The 16,402-nt window shown below is 39.4% G+C and overlaps 1 protein-coding gene across 1 annotated transcript in view; it reads right to left on the minus strand.

The window, feature by feature from the left end:
- The window catches only part of LOC137439638 (guanylate cyclase soluble subunit beta-1), a 64,644-nt gene that overhangs the window by 23,266 nt on the left and 24,976 nt on the right, over positions 1 to 16,402 (minus strand). The window contains exon 7 of the mRNA XM_068135587.2: positions 12,119 to 12,235. Within this exon, the coding sequence (XP_067991688.2) occupies positions 12,119 to 12,235 (117 nt within the window). The remainder of the gene's footprint in view (positions 1 to 12,118; positions 12,236 to 16,402) is intronic.

Consider the following 16,402-nt stretch of genomic DNA (forward strand, 5'->3'; position numbering starts at 1 on the left):
TGACCAGGTGTTTCAAGAGATTATCATGTTCATGCACATTCTGCTTCGTTACCAGATTTAATCAATGAGTTACCAGGGCCAATCAATACGTTACACTGAGTTACACTTCCACAATTCCCTCATCTTTTTGTTTTTGTTTATATTAACCATTAATCTAAACATCAATATAAGTAAACAATCAATCACTACTAGTAAACATCATTACAAGTATAAGTAAATAATCAATCACTTTGGTAATCAAATTCCCTTAGGCATACACCGTCATCCTGCAAGAATCACAAAACATTTCGTTGGTCATTGACTCCGTCCATATTGTTCAATCTATTGCATTTGCATCACAAATATATTTTCAAAACAACACTTCACCATCACCAAGATACAACAATTTCACTTCATTTTCAAGTTTTGTAAAGCATCTGCACCATCTGGCAAAAAACGTTTGCCTCCACACAAATGTTGACTTTGTTTGAAAGGAAGGGCTGATCACTTGTGTTTGAATCCAGGTATGAAACATTTTCTCCTAATGTCTTCATAGCTCCTGCACTACTTCGTGTAGGATTTCGCTGTTGTGGTAACACTGCGGAGTCATAGACTGACCCTTCTCTCCATGTAGCATTCTTGCCACTTTTTTGCTGTGAACCATAATGATTCCTTGAACAAGGCCTTCACCCAGTTGTAGTCGACTTGCCTCCTCCCTCATTGTGAGTGGGCAGCAAGTATTGGTGTGACGTTGATTGGCCAGCAAGATGTGGAACAGGGATGCCGGATGCATCCACACTGATGTTGGGACCATGGTGTTCAGGTCATTCATGGTCCTTACCAGGAGCAACCAGCAGAATCGTGCACAGCTGTTGTGACAAGGGCACAGCCGTTTTTTGCAGCTCCATGCTGGTTCCCCGGACGTTGGTGAAGTAATAACATATGTCCCCGCATTTCACAGAGGTTGCAGGTAAAATGTCGTTGTCCTGCAACTTCTGATGTGGTGAATGTTCGAAGTCTTCGAACAAGAGTAAGTGATCGCCTTTCTTTCATATGTTGCAGTGTGATCCAGGCAAATGGTCACATAAATTTCCTTGGTGAAGGTAAGCATTCATCTCCAAGTTACACGGGAGAATGTCTTCATCATTCTTTGAGAAAGAGGGTGTATGCCACGATTAACTTCATTTTTTTAGCCACAAATTTTCTTTCTCGAACTTCTTCCCAATTCCGTTAGCAATCCCTCCAAAATGTGATCTCGTCTTATCTTTATGCTCGGTCACATCTGAATCTGCTTTCCGCACACACTGGATCAGATAGGGTGCATCTTACCATGAAATCAGCATAATCATGTATATCTTCCGACAGTTTCACATTCAACAATTTGTTGTTTTTTCTTAACACAAAAAGTTATATTCATTTATATGCGTCACACAAATAATATTCAATCAGGTATGTATTTTATTACTAAACTAAGAATAGCATTGTATATGATTACAATCACAAACGGGAATACCTAATTCCCAACAACAATTTTCCCAAACCAACAAATTAAGCATAATGTATTATTACCATAATTCCTCTCCACTTTTTCTTTTCCCTCTTTTTTTTTTTCTAACAGTGTGTCACTCGTGGTGATATGAGTTCATTGATATTGTAATTGACACAACTCATAACATTGTCGTTATGCCATTATCTTAATTCTACTGTTTATGTCGCCATAAAAGTCTTCCTTTTCTGGTTCCACATTTCTTTCCTCATTTGTCACTTCATGCGTTATCATCGTGTTGTTGGTTACCTTATTCAAACACACCGTCACTAAGGCTTTCAAGCAAGCCACCACTAAAACAATTGCCAATATAACTACTAAACCAACAAACAAGTCTGCTACTCCTTGTATATATTCATACCTATGACATAGTTATATGTCGATGACATTTAACATTATATACCAAACTAACAAGCTCCCTAAAAGGTAAATAAAGAAAATCCCTTAATATGTAACATAATCAGATTATTTGTCTTACCCTGATCCCCCTATCTCCCGGGGTTGAACTCAATCCCCTGATCATGAGTGTAGTTGTGATACATTTTTCACTCATGCTGTATTAATATCAGCAGGTAATTGTATGTCATGTAGGCAAATAAATGTCACTATTCCAAGTAGGAATATCACATGTTGAAAATGTAATGTTTATCAATGCAAGGGGTGTTAAAATGTAATTCAAATGACTGTAAATCACGACTATCATTTATCTACCACTGAATGTTCTGCTGGGTTGCTAGGTGCAGCCTCATTTTCTGTGGGATCGTCCACCTTAGCCCCATGTGCTTGTTTGCAATGAGGGGCATGAATCCAACTTTCTATTTTGGGTCCATCTTTTTTTTTTTTTTTTTTATTCTTATCAATCTCCTATGGTTTATCATTTCGTTCCAAGATACCGCAACCAAAGGTTTTAACCAAAGCTCTACCAAACTATTTCCAATTTGAACAAAAATGCCAGTGAAACAATGATTCGAAGAATTAACTTCAAGGGGTCAATAAATTTATTCTATAGCCAGATCTAATTTTCCCATCCAATAGTTTGCCTTGCCACATGTCATATTATAACACCTTAATAAACCTTCGAAAAAATGTTTCCCATCTCAACAAATTTCCTTTTTTACAAATAGCCATGTGTAACTTACGTATTTAACTACAATTTCCTCTCAATTTGTTTGGCCTAACTGGCCGCAAAAGTGGCTGCCAGCATGCAGTACCGTTTTTTATCTACCAAGGAAGTGTTCCACACAAGACCTCTACCAAAATGTTGTTTGTAAAAAACAAATCTGGGATTTCTGATTACATGGATGCACACTCTCAGGACATTTTCAGGCTGCTGTTAACAATCCACTACGATGACTTAATTCCTTTACCCACAATCAAATAATTAGTACAAATTGAGGATATTATCCCTATCACATTCTTTTATCGATTCATTATGTTGGATCTAATTTTTCCCAATAATTTTCCACTGCTGTAAGGCGGAACAATAGCTCTCATAAGTCTTAGTAATATCGTACTTAATTTGCCCAGCATCGAATAATTTATTTACTATCCTTTCTCATCTGTTAACCAGTGACTTTGTTTAAACTCCAGAACTGAAAACCCACAATAGTTCAAACCAGCAAAATTTTCTTTACTATTTTCCCATATCATCTATGCCTAAAACACATCCATACATACAGCACAATTTATATGCTGATAAAATTCAAGTTTATATATATAAAATCCATGAGCAGAGTATTCTGGGAAGTCAGTGTAAGACCTCTCCCAAATTTGGATGATTTTGTACTTCCTCATTTCCTTTTATGAAGCTCATATCCATAAATAGATGTTATTCTCATATACATTCTATCAAAAAATGGAATCCCAAAATTACTCACAATTTTACTATTAATTAATGGCTGCTCATAACCCAGCACATCAAATTTTTATATTCCATTTCCCTTGACAAAAGAGATAATGTTCATAATCAAATTATATTTCTATTTTATTTTACGGATTCTCTGGATATTCAATCCCATCCACATATCCCAATCCCATCCACATATAACTATCCATTTCCAGACAGGCACACTGTCGGTGTCAACAATCTTGTAAGATTGATACACAAAAACACACACACACATGCATTATGCATATTTGTTTGCGTTGGAACCATTATTTACAGATCAGATGGGTGTCAATTTTATTTCAATTTCATAAAATTTGTCAATCAAATTCAAAATGCTTATAGACAAATAAACCAAAAGTCCATTCTTAGAAAACCCTTATGATGTCACATTGAAATTACCCTTTCTGCCTTCACAATAATCTATCCAAATTTTGACTACACACCCATTTGCATGTCAGTCGACCATTGACCTATCAATCGTGCGGAACAATAGTCCGAAATTCCCACCTGATCATCATGTGACTCTTGTCACTTGGTTTGCCAAAAAAATTGCAACGCAATTGTTCCAAACTTTGTAAATTTAAAATTGCTGTGCCCAAAATAGAAGATCCAATTTTGGCATTTGATCAATTAATTATTAATTTGTTAACAAGCAAAAAAGAAAAAATGAATCATTCTTGCTCTGAAAACTTTTCAGACACAAGAATCATCGACAGTTATTCATGTTTGTCCAGTAATCGAATCTGTTGAGGCCAATCATCATTTGGGATTTGCAGCAATGAAGGCCTAATCATTGTCTGAGGTACCGGTAAGCACTGGTACCCTTGATCTTGGTTTGCCCCATGACCTTTTCTTCCTGTTGACATACGGACATCTTCTTCTCCAATGTCCCATCTTTCCACACTCGAAACACCGGTTTCTGTCGTTGTCTGATCTGTGCACCTGTGCACTTGTATTGCTGGGCTGCATCTCTACATCCCTGAGTTGCCACTGCAATCTCTCGTTATCTCCTGAAACACGAAAAAATTCTCTGTACCGTCCTTTTTGGGGAGACAACTGGAAATCAGATGGGACAACTGTGACTTTCATTCCTAATTTCGAGGGCAGTTGTGCATTTGTCTCCTCCACTGTATCCTGTATCCTTTTTATTTTAAGTTCTAGTTCCGTTATCCGTTCTTGCTGTTCCCGTTGTCTGGATTCACCATCCCAAAGATGGAATGCAAGCCAGTCTACCGTTAGATTCTGTCTCTTCCTGGCTTTCAATCTTTGTTCCAATCTTTCCAATCGACTTCGCTCAAATGTACCATCTCTTGGAAACTCCTCATCATGTCCCTTTGTCCACAAATACCAATTCTCGACCTGCCTTATAGCTTCTGCACCATAACGGTCGTACATATGATGTGTACAAGTACCTTTTTGTGGAATCTCTGGTTGTCCTTGTGTATTCTTGCAGGCTCCATTTCCCATTCTGCCTTTTATCAAAGTAGCGTTGGATGTGTTGTAGTTTGTTCCTCTAAAGCTTCACTCGTACCTCCAGGAAGGGTCTCTCCACCTGTTCGCACGGTGATTTCCAGAGAATCTCCCTCAGCCGTGGCTTTTGCACAATCCAATCTCACAGATCAGTATTTGCAGATGAGCCGGAGGGTCAGTATGAAATGGGTGAATCCTCAGGTGTCCGCTCTGTTGATGGGGAAATCACACAATGGTAACCGCACATATATATCTGTATATAAACTCACCACCTTGCTCAATATTCCCAGGTTGTCTCCACATTGTTAATATCACGCAAAGATATCAAAGCTTCTTTCTTGAGACCGCATTTTCATCGATCAAACAATCAATATATTCAATTCAATTTATTCAGTTAAATTTATTCAATTAAATTCAATCAATTAGATTCAATCTCAATTAATTCATCAATATTCATCAATAAATTAAATTAATCATTTTGGATGACTCCTTGCATAAGCCCTTTCCCCAATGATGTCAGGACAGGTCCATCCATTGACCGTCACCTCTGGTTCGTACCTCATGTTAATTGATGAATCACCGTCCTGTCCTAGGGTCATATCTGACATATTTCCCCATTTTGCCTGGTCTCCACAAATTTTCTTTGCAACCACTAAAGGCAACTCATCCTTCATTCGTGAGACAGCCAAAATGGATGGCAGATATTAAAGTTCATTGGGAAAAATATCTCATCATTTTCCTTTTAATAGTATCCAAAATCTCTTGGCAATATAAATTTCGTAAAACTCCTGAAATAAGACTGTAAAATTTCTTCAATCATGCTAAATTTTGAAACTCCATCGCTTGTAATACCCAATTTATCCCATAGGGCTTGAAAGTTCTTTCCCAAGTTCATGCAGCATTCTGCATTTGAACCCTATGATATCATTCATAATAATCATCATGATTTTATAGTCATGGTCCTATCATAATCATCTATTTAAACGAACATTTCCTTTATCACCACAGCTATGTGGTATAATCAACAATAGAATAAAACTGCACATAGCAACAGGCTACCTCATGGCCACTTAGTATACCTATTGACAATAAGTCATAACAATATCGAATAATCATTGAACAATTCAAAAATCGCTTCCCCTGCTCCAGCCGCAGCATCCGTGATATTTGTTTGCTCATTCACTATTCCTGATTCGTCATCAAGGATCTCCATCATCACACAGCGTACTTAATTCCGCATTCTAATGAGAATTCAACAGGATTTTACGACTCAAAGGAAAAGAACGAGCAGACCTTTTGCAGGATGATCGTTACAAAAATCGTTACATATATTAAAGTATTTATGATGTCGACAAATCATATCTTAATTCTTACAAGATTTTGGTTCTTTGAATAAATCACAGCACCGGGAGAACCAGCTCCAAAAATGGATCTTTGTGTTTATTCAGCACCCTAGTAATTGGTTCTTTGTGTACTAATTACACAGCACCCAGGCCCCGCTCATATGGATCTTTGTGCAGCGCTACACAGCACCTGAGCAAAAGGGGTTTCATCTACATTTTCCCTATCTGGTGTACCATCCGTGATATTTGTCTGCTCATTCACTATTCCTGATTCGTCATCAAGGATCTCCATCATCACACAGCGTACTTAATTCCGCTTTTTAATGAGAGTTCAACAGGAATTTACGACTCAAAGGAAAAGAACGAGCAGACCTTTTGCAGGACGATAACTGGAATTAGTCGTGAAAATATATCCAAATACACAAAAATACACACCCACACAAATAAACAACATTTATTCCGTTTAACAGAACAAACATTTCCTCTATCATGACATGCATGTCTTCAAAATTATATGCCCAAGAGAAAAAGTAAAATTAATTAAAACTGCGGGCAGTGATGATCCGGGGACCATACCGCTCCATCCTGATTGGACGAGTGCGTGCTAGAGTCGTTAACAACGACAGTCCAGATCCGATTGTTCAAAATTTCAACTCAATCGATCGAAAAATGAACGCAGGGATGCATTTTAAAGGTGCAGTGGCACTAACTGAGTTGCCACGAATATGGCCATGAAATTGCCAATATGGCCATCACAAAATATTTTCCTTAATCAATTGGCTCATAGCATAACCAATCTGCAAGTATTTCATCCGAAGATGTGTCTCTGAGGACTTTTAATTAAATAAGTCATTTATAAATCAACGAGTTAATTTATTAAATGATTAATCAATAAATCAAAATTTTCCTTGACAGCCATATCACTCGGTCAGTGTCATGTCCAAATATCAGCTTCCTTACTCAAAAGGTGCCTGAGTTAATGTAATGTAATTACTGTAATAAAATTACTGCAATTACTGTAATGATTACTGTAATTACTGTAATTACCGGAACTGTAATTACTGTAATTACCTCAGGTAATTACTGTAATGTAATTACTGTAATTTAATAAGCAATGTAATTAATTAAATAAGTACTTCATTAATCGCTAATAATGAAATAATTCCTGAATTCTTATCCGATTCACTTAACATTTTGAGTGTCCCAAAAACGTTGGAGCAAAACGTTGCAACAACGAAAGTGAAACGTTGTAGCGACGTTGTGGAAACGTCAGCAAAACCCAACAAACAAGAACAGTACACATTTCCTGTAATTATCTCCCATAATCACAACAAGAACAGTACACATTTCCTGTAATTATCTCTCATACTCACCAAACAAGAACAGTACACATTTCCTGTAATTATCTCTCATAATCACAACAAGAACAGTACACATTTCCTGTAATTATCTCTCATACTCACAACAAGAACAGTACACATTTCCTGTAATTATCTCTCATAATCACAACAAGAACAGTACACATTTCCTGTAATTATCTCTCATAATCACAACAAGAACAGTACACATTTCCTGTAATTATCTCTCATACTCACCAAACAAGAACAGTACACATTTCCTGTAATTATCTCTCATACTCACCAAACAAGAACAGTACACATTTCCTGTAATTATCTCTCATAATCACAACAAGAACAGTACACATTTCCTGTAATTATCTCTCATACTCACAACAAGAACAGTACACATTTCCTGTAATTATCTCTCATAATCACAACAAGAACAGTACACATTTCCTGTAATTATCTCTCATACTCACAACAAGAACAGTACACATTTCCTGTAATTATCTCTCATAATCACAACAAGAACAGTACACATTTCCTGTAATTATCTCTCATACTCACCAAACAAGAACAGTACACATTTCCTGTAATTATCTCTCATAATCACAACAAGAACAGTACACATTTCCTGTAATTATCTCTCATACTCACAACAAGAACAGTACACATTTCCTGTAATTATCTCTCATAATCACAACAAGAACAGTACACATTTCCTGTAATTATCTCTCATAATCACAACAAGAACAGTACACATTTCCTGTAATTATCTCTCAAAATTACCTCTATTTATATATACTAGGGCGTGCCCGCACGTACGTGCTTGCCCGTACGTGCTTGCAAAAAAAAAAAAAAAAAAAAAACACATGCGTGCAAGCAACAACAAAACTTTGAAACCACGTGGCAGTTACGACCACAGAACCCCCCTCCTATTTACATGCAATGGTTTGGTCCATTCGCAAAGCCAAAACGAACGACCACAGAACCCTCGCCATTAATATCTATTGTAAGCGTGCCAAATCAATAAGTATCAATTTTTTTTTTTTTTTTTTTTCTATGAGCCTCGACCAGAGAGTGGTTGCTACTCACAAAACACTCGTCGCTAGCTGTTCCATTGTCTGCCGATTCCCACTCTGCTGTTTTTGTCTCATAATCAGGATAAATTTGGAACAGCCCTTAAACTAACATCAAGCAGATCAATTTTTTTATATTTAGGTTGAGGTTTCACACAAACTGGTTAACTAAATAATACAGAATTATTATTATTATTATATCTCCGCCTTGGTGACCAGTTTATGTTTTGTATCCCACTGATAGGCCGGATCTGGATTCGGACCTGAACCAAAATCCAATCATTTCGTCGTGTAGTGATGGACCTGGACAAAATTTTATGCAATTTTTTTTTTCCATCGCCATCTTTCATCATAATTCTGGACCGGCATGAGGGGGGGTTGTCTGTCATGAATTTATTTGTTGATCGAACGAGGTTTAATTTGTCTAAATCCGACCAGTCGTTTCCAAAGATATAAGCCTTTTTGTCGCAATACCATAAATTGGAATGAGGTAAAATATATATATATAAATATAATTCCCTTTCCCGGTTCCCTGTCGCTCGCCGAGCGCCGAGTGCTTTGAACAAGTGCAAAAAAAGAAGTACTTTATACGTGTCGTGTGCGGGTGGGTAAACGAGTGTACCGGCCTTACACGTCCTGGAAGCAAGCGGTCGCAAGGTGCACACTTGCTCCGTTTGCTTCCAGGTCACAGCAAGGCCCTTTAATAACCAGCGCAAAAATACGTATTTACAGAAATCATTTAGAAAAAAAACGAATAAATTGCTACAGTCGTTTATCGAAATCCCATTCGTGATGGCTCACGCCACCTATATCGCGGCATCGGTGCGCAAAGAAGCCCCAGACCACCTGCTCCCCCATGTATGTACACATAACTTCCAAGTTCGTAAATCATATTGGACAAAACAAGACACACTCACCTTTTACTTGCTTGTACAATTGATCCCCGTCCGTGCCTCCAGATTGTGGAAGAATTTTGTGTATGACTCACAGGACTCCAATGACCGCACACAGGTTTACAAAAGGTCTGGTTTATTAACTGTATTTACTTCATTCCAATTACCAAAATGATACCGCATAATATAATGGATCAGGTTAACTCTTTTCGCTGGTCCTTCTCGTTCATCCGACACTCCCGTTCGGTCAGCGCCTCTCGTAGCAAGTCCTGTCGACTCCACGTTTGCTCTAGTTTATATGGACGAACTGGACTTAATCCTCTGTCCGCTGAAACGTTAATCCTTTCTCCGCTGATGCCCCGAGGTCATGCATTGCACCAAGTCCTGGCATCAACTCGCTCCCCTCCTGCTGTGATTTCCATTTACACAGTAGGAGGGTGCTCTAGCCTGGGGCCTTGACCAGGTGTTTCAAGAGATTATCATGTTCATGCACATTCTGCTTCGTTACCAGATTTAATCAATGAGTTACCAGGGCCAATCAATACGTTACACTGAGTTACACTTCCACACCACCATATAATTATGTACTATCAATACCACCATATAATTATGTACTATCAATACCACCATATAATTATGTACTATCAATACCACCATATAATTATGTACTATCAATACCACCATATAATTATGTACTATCAATATCACCATATAATTATGTACTATCAATACCACCATATAATTATGTACTATCAATATCACCATATAATTATGTACTATCAATACCACCCTGGTGTTGGGCTAGCGGCTAGGGTGCCGGCTTAGGATCCTAGGATCCTGGGTTCGAATCCTGGTCGATCGCTGAATTAACGCCAGGGGGGTTGACTCAGCCTGTCATCCTTCCGAGGTCGGCTAATTGAGTCCCAGTTCACTGGTAATTCCCTGTTTGTCGTAAAAGGCGACAAAAAGGGTTGGCGGCAGGAAGGGCATCCGGCCGTAAAACATTGCTTCAAAAAGGGAACCGAAAAACAACAACAACCACGGTCCCCGAAAAAGGCCAACCCCCGCTTTGCGGGGGAAAATGGCCTCTAAAGGTGGTTTTTTTATTTTTATTATCAATACCACCATATAATTATGTACTATCAATATCACCATATAATTATGTACTATCAATACCACCATATAATTATGTACTATCAATACCACCATATAATTATGTACTATCAATATCACCATATAATTATGTACTATCAATACCACCATATAATTATGTACTATCAATACCACCATATAATTATGTACTATCAATATCACCATATAATTATGTACCATCAATACCACCATATAATTATGTACTATCAATGCCACCATATAATTATGTACTATCAATACCACCATATATAAATTATGTACTATCAATATCACCATATAATTATGTACCATCAATACCACCATATAATTATGTACTATCAATACAACCATATAATTATGTACTATCAATACCACCATATATAAATTATGTACTATCAATACCACCATATAATTATGTACTATCAATACCACCATATAATTATGTACTATCAATGCCACCATATAATTATGTACTATCAATGCCACCATATAATTATGTACTATCAATACCACCATATAATTATGTACTATCAATACCACCATATAATTATGTACTATCAATACCACCATATATTTATGTACTATCAATACCACCATATAATTATGTACTATCAATACCACCATATAATTATGTACTATCAATACCACCATATATTTATGTACTATCAATACCACCATATAATTATGTACTATCAATACCACCATATAATTATGTACTATCAATACCACCATATAATTATGTACTATCAATACCACCATATATTTATGTACTATCAATACCACCATATAATTATGTACTATCAATACCACCATATAATTATGTACTATCAATACCACCATATAATTATGTACTATCAATACCACCATATAATTATGTACTATCAATACCACCAGTTAAGGTGCCTGGCTTAAGATCTTTGGGTCTTGAGTTTGAGTCCCTATCGCACCAATAAATTAACACCAGGTGGGTGGTTTAGCCTGGATTCCTTCCTGGGTCAGCAAAATGAGTACCAGCTTAGTGTAAACGTGGCACTGCAACAACGGCACAGCTGCACTTCCAGCAATGATACAACCAGCAGCCACAGGCAACATATGAAATAATAAGTGGTTTTGTGCAGGTGTGTTGCAGGGCTAATAAGGGTTGTTTATAGTAACCATGACTTTGCCCTTTCACATTTTGACCCAATTATTGATTATTTTTCTCCTTATTCTCATAATAAAGGCATGTTGAAAATGTAATGATAAAGCTCAAAGGGTAAAAAAAAAATGACACACACACACACACACACACACACACACACACACACACACACACACACACACACACACACAGTCTCCCACTGCGTAGGGGACAGACTAATTACCCTCAACCCTCAATTAATAACATTCTTTTTGATGCAGGTGAGTTCCTGTTATGATTTAATCAGTCTTCATGCAGGCCCTAGATACCTTTGCGGTCAACACGAAGACATTGTTGATATGAGACAAGATTCCGCTGAAAGTCAGATCCACATGTGGTCGTACAAGTGTAAAAACGGCAGCCATGTTACATCGCCCAGTGTTCGCCTGTCAGAACGAATGCAAAATCAGTGCAATATTACAGCCAATTTACAGCTCTCACCTATAACAGCTACTGTAGCATTGACTTCCATATTGCAAGTCAATTGCAGTGCACCTGTGAAAAACATTACAAATTTATTAATGCAAACTTTTCTTGCTTTTTTATTAAATACTTCAAGGACATGAACTTTGGGAACTTACATTGATATGGACTCTGTGTACTTACCCAGAGCCTGTGATTAGTACTCAATCTTAAAAAGCAAATTTTATTAATTGTTTTGTAGTTGTGCTTGACCATTTAGATTTTAGACTATTTTTAATTGGTAGTTCTTCAAATCATTTTACAAACTCAAATACATTGACAAACACTTACTATTGCAAGTTCATTTATTTTACAAATTACTTATATTGGTGGAATATTTTACAGTTTTAAGACCTTAACATGCTTATGGAATTTTAGGTAAATTCCTTGTACTGGTCATATACATGTTGTTGCGGTTTTGGAAAGACCCGGGAAGTTACATGCGACACATAAAAGAACCCTGTCGTTTAGATATTTCCATAGTGATTCTGTTTAGTTAGGTTACCCATCTCCTCATGTCAGTGGACAAGGAAATGCATTGTGATTGTCATTAGAACCTTCCCCGTTGTTCTCTTCCTCATTCCCAAACATTCATTCTCTAACTCTGCATTCAAATCTCATTCCAAACACACATTCTCCAACACCCTATACACGAAACCTCCATTCTCATGATTCATTCCCAAACCACATTCTCAAACCACTTCACCTCAATAGTACTTCGACCAAATATTCGCCATTCCAGCGTTGCAATTGTCGTAACTATCACCATTCCGGCATACCAGTCATCGCAGCATCAGAGAGGCCAGCGTCCCACCCCCGCTCTCCGGGGACGAATCTCAGCGGCTGCATCGCAGTGCGCAACAGCCAATCTGTGTTAGATGATGAAAGCGGACATGATTGGAGACATTCCAGGGACAATAAAAAAACCCTGACGGAGTAGTTTGCAGGGAGTTAATGTGCAGTTTGAGCACAGTCCAGTTCAAGAGGAGAGAGCACTTCAAGCACGTTGCAAAGCAGAACGGCTCTGAGGGCTGAGTTCCGAGTCCAGATCCTGAGGAAGTTTGCGTCCTGATGAGGAGACCTGGCCGTGTTGACCAGGCTTCCGAGTGCCAGACGGAATGGGAAGGCTCCAAGCGGAACGAGAAGGCACCAAGCGGAACGAGAAGGCGCCAAGCGGAACGAGAAGGCGCTAAGCGGAACGAGAAGGCTCCAAGGGGAACGAGAAGGCTCCAAGCGGAACGAGAAGGCGCTAAGCGGAAAGCGTGGTGCTCCAAGCGGAATGAGAAGGCGCTAAGCGGGACGAGAAGGCTCCAAGCGGGACGAGAAGGCTCCAAGCGGAACGAGAAGGCGCTAAGCGGACCGAGAAGGCTCCAAGCGGAACAAGAAGGCGCCAAGCGGAATTGAGAAGGCGCCAAGCGGAAAGCGTGGTGCTCCAAGCGGAACAAGAAGGCGCCAAGCGGAATGAGAAGGCGCCAAGCGGAAAGCGTGGTGCTCCAATCGGAACGAGAAGGCGCCAAGTGGAAAGCGTGGTGCTCCAAGCGGAACGAGACGGCGCCAAGTGGAAAGCGTGGTGCTCCAAGCGGAACGAGAAGGCGCCAAGCAGAAAGCGTGGTGCGCCAAGCGGAAAGCGTGGTGCGCCAAGCGGAAAGCGTGGTGCTCCAAGCGGAATGCAAAGGCACCAGGTGAGGTGCTCCAAGAGGAACACAAAGGTGTCAGTCAAACGAGGCGCTCCAAGTGGCATGCAAAGGCACCAAAATGGAACGGAAAGGCTCCAAGCGAAGCGTTCCAAAAGAGCCAAACAAAACAGGACGGGTGCTGACCAAGTCACGGTCAACCTGATTCTCTCACATTTCTAAGCACACACAGCATATATCCTTGCATCTTCATGCACATACACCTCATTGACTCACACTGTTGTGGAGCATCAGCTCAAGTCCAAAACAGTTCTTTTCAGAGATAGCACTACATGATACCACATGACAGCACACCTCCAACCTACACCTCTCACTCACCTGCATCAACAGCTCATTTGGACCCACGTGAAAAATGGGTGAGAAAGGTGTCGCAAATATGCCTCAACTTCTCTCTCGTTCTGTCCCCTTTCTTGTCTAATTTCCTGGATGGATGAGGTGCCTATGTTATGTGTAGTGATAAGGCCAAATGCATAAGGGGTTCTTTTGAATGGTAGGGGCTAAGACTGTTTCTTGTGTGACACTGCAATCTCCTGTAAATACGTGCCTTTCAACGGAGTTAATTCCAAACCTGCTTGGCGTCTATTTTCCTCATTGGTTAGACATCGTATGTCATTAGTCGACGTGAGGTTGTACCCCACTGATTCACACCGGTCAGACTAGCCGACCTCCCACTTATGGTTCTGCTAAACCATATATAGTAGATAGATAAAGGTGGGGCATCGATACCACAGGCCTTATCCGGGGTAACCAATTTGCCGGGGAGGTAATGTGGGATTTGAACGTGGGGACCCTACCAGAATTTGGTTCTTTCAGACGGCGCCTGTGGTTGCTTAGCAACGGTCGGGAAGTAGATCCGAGAGAGGCCACTCGTGACCTACCTGACATACCTGTACCATGTGTTCATGCGATCCAATATGCAAATTTACATGCTATGGGCATTGGGCAACAACAAATGGATTTTTTTTTTTTTTTTTTTTTTTTTTTTTTGTATACAAGATCGAGGCTCGTGAAAGAGCGAACATTAATCACACAGAAAGACAAACAGACCCATAAAACAAATAACATCGGGAGCGGTAGACAAGATGGGGAGAGAGGGGGAAGGACACAAACACAACATTTGAGAGCAGGGACCGAGAGACATGGAGACATCGAGAGATCTGTGGGAGGGAGAGGGCTTTGGGGGGGAGGCATGTGAAGGGGGGGTGGGGGGTGGGAGAGGTATAAACATATGGACACTGCCAGGATTTCCAGGAAAGAAGTTGGAATTTCAAACAAGGTGGATCTGGGGTGAATTAGTGGGGGTAGAAAAGATCAAGGTTATGGATGGGGGAAGATAAGAGATGGTGGTGAACAGCTGTTTTAAAGACCTGGAGGGAGGAGAGGGATTGAAGGGAGTGTGGGAGTTTGTTCCACAGGCGGGAGAAAAGAGGAATGAAAGAGTGAAGGTGAGCAGAGAGCCGAGATTTCGGCAGTTTAACCATGACAACAATGTCAACTTAACTGGCTGCAGAGTGTTTGATATGAGTTTGAAACAATAAGAAAACAATGGAATACTCATCTTTGTGAAAGCAGGTATCGATCTGTATCAATGGACAAGGGACACTGGAATTTATAAAACAAATACTGATAAGAATATGGGAATAAGACAAGACTGAAAGCGAAAAAAAAAGTGCTGATAAGAAGTCTCTTCCAATTGTAGTGAACTGAACATTCTTCTCATCTTTTAGTTGATAAAATTAATCATTTAACAGTAAAATTGTTTCTGATTCAGGGTATTTTACCTGCTTCGTGAAAGAGCTTCATCTTCGGCCAGTGAGCTTCATCCCAATTACAAGCAAAGTCATGGAAATTCATTTTTGCTTCTGATGTCAAGCGTTTCCGGTTTTTAAACAGACTGGGATCTCTGACCATCAGTTTGGATTTTGTCCCAGTTAGTCAACCCTGGCTCCTCTCACAGCAACGTTTGTTTTGGAGGCCCTCAATCTCAAACAAGAAGTTACAACCATCTCCCAGGACGTATCTATGACTTTGCTTGCCAAGTTCTTTACCTGTGCCTTCAATGAGGTTGCCTTCGTTCCTATATTTCTGTCTTCCTCTACCCACACAGTAAACATGTGGCCATATATGAATCCCTCTCATACCCTCTTACAGACGATGCTGGAGTTACACAAGGCAGTGTTTTGGCCAGTCATGTTCCTCAAATGTATAACTTACTCGATAGTGATCGGTTCACTTTTTAGCAATCATGCAAGGGTGCAATGTATGTCTTGATGCAACCTGCAAAATAATAAATAACACAAATGACCTTTCCAATGCTCTGGAATCTGTGGAATTTAAAGCTCTCAAATCTATTGGAATCTCCCATGATGAGGCCAAAGCACAGGATCTGTTGCTTTC

Source organism: Myxine glutinosa, chromosome 14 (genome assembly GCF_964187855.1).
Source record: "Myxine glutinosa chromosome 14, kmMyxGlut1.1, whole genome shotgun sequence".
Taxonomy (NCBI): Eukaryota; Metazoa; Chordata; class Myxini; order Myxiniformes; family Myxinidae; genus Myxine; species Myxine glutinosa.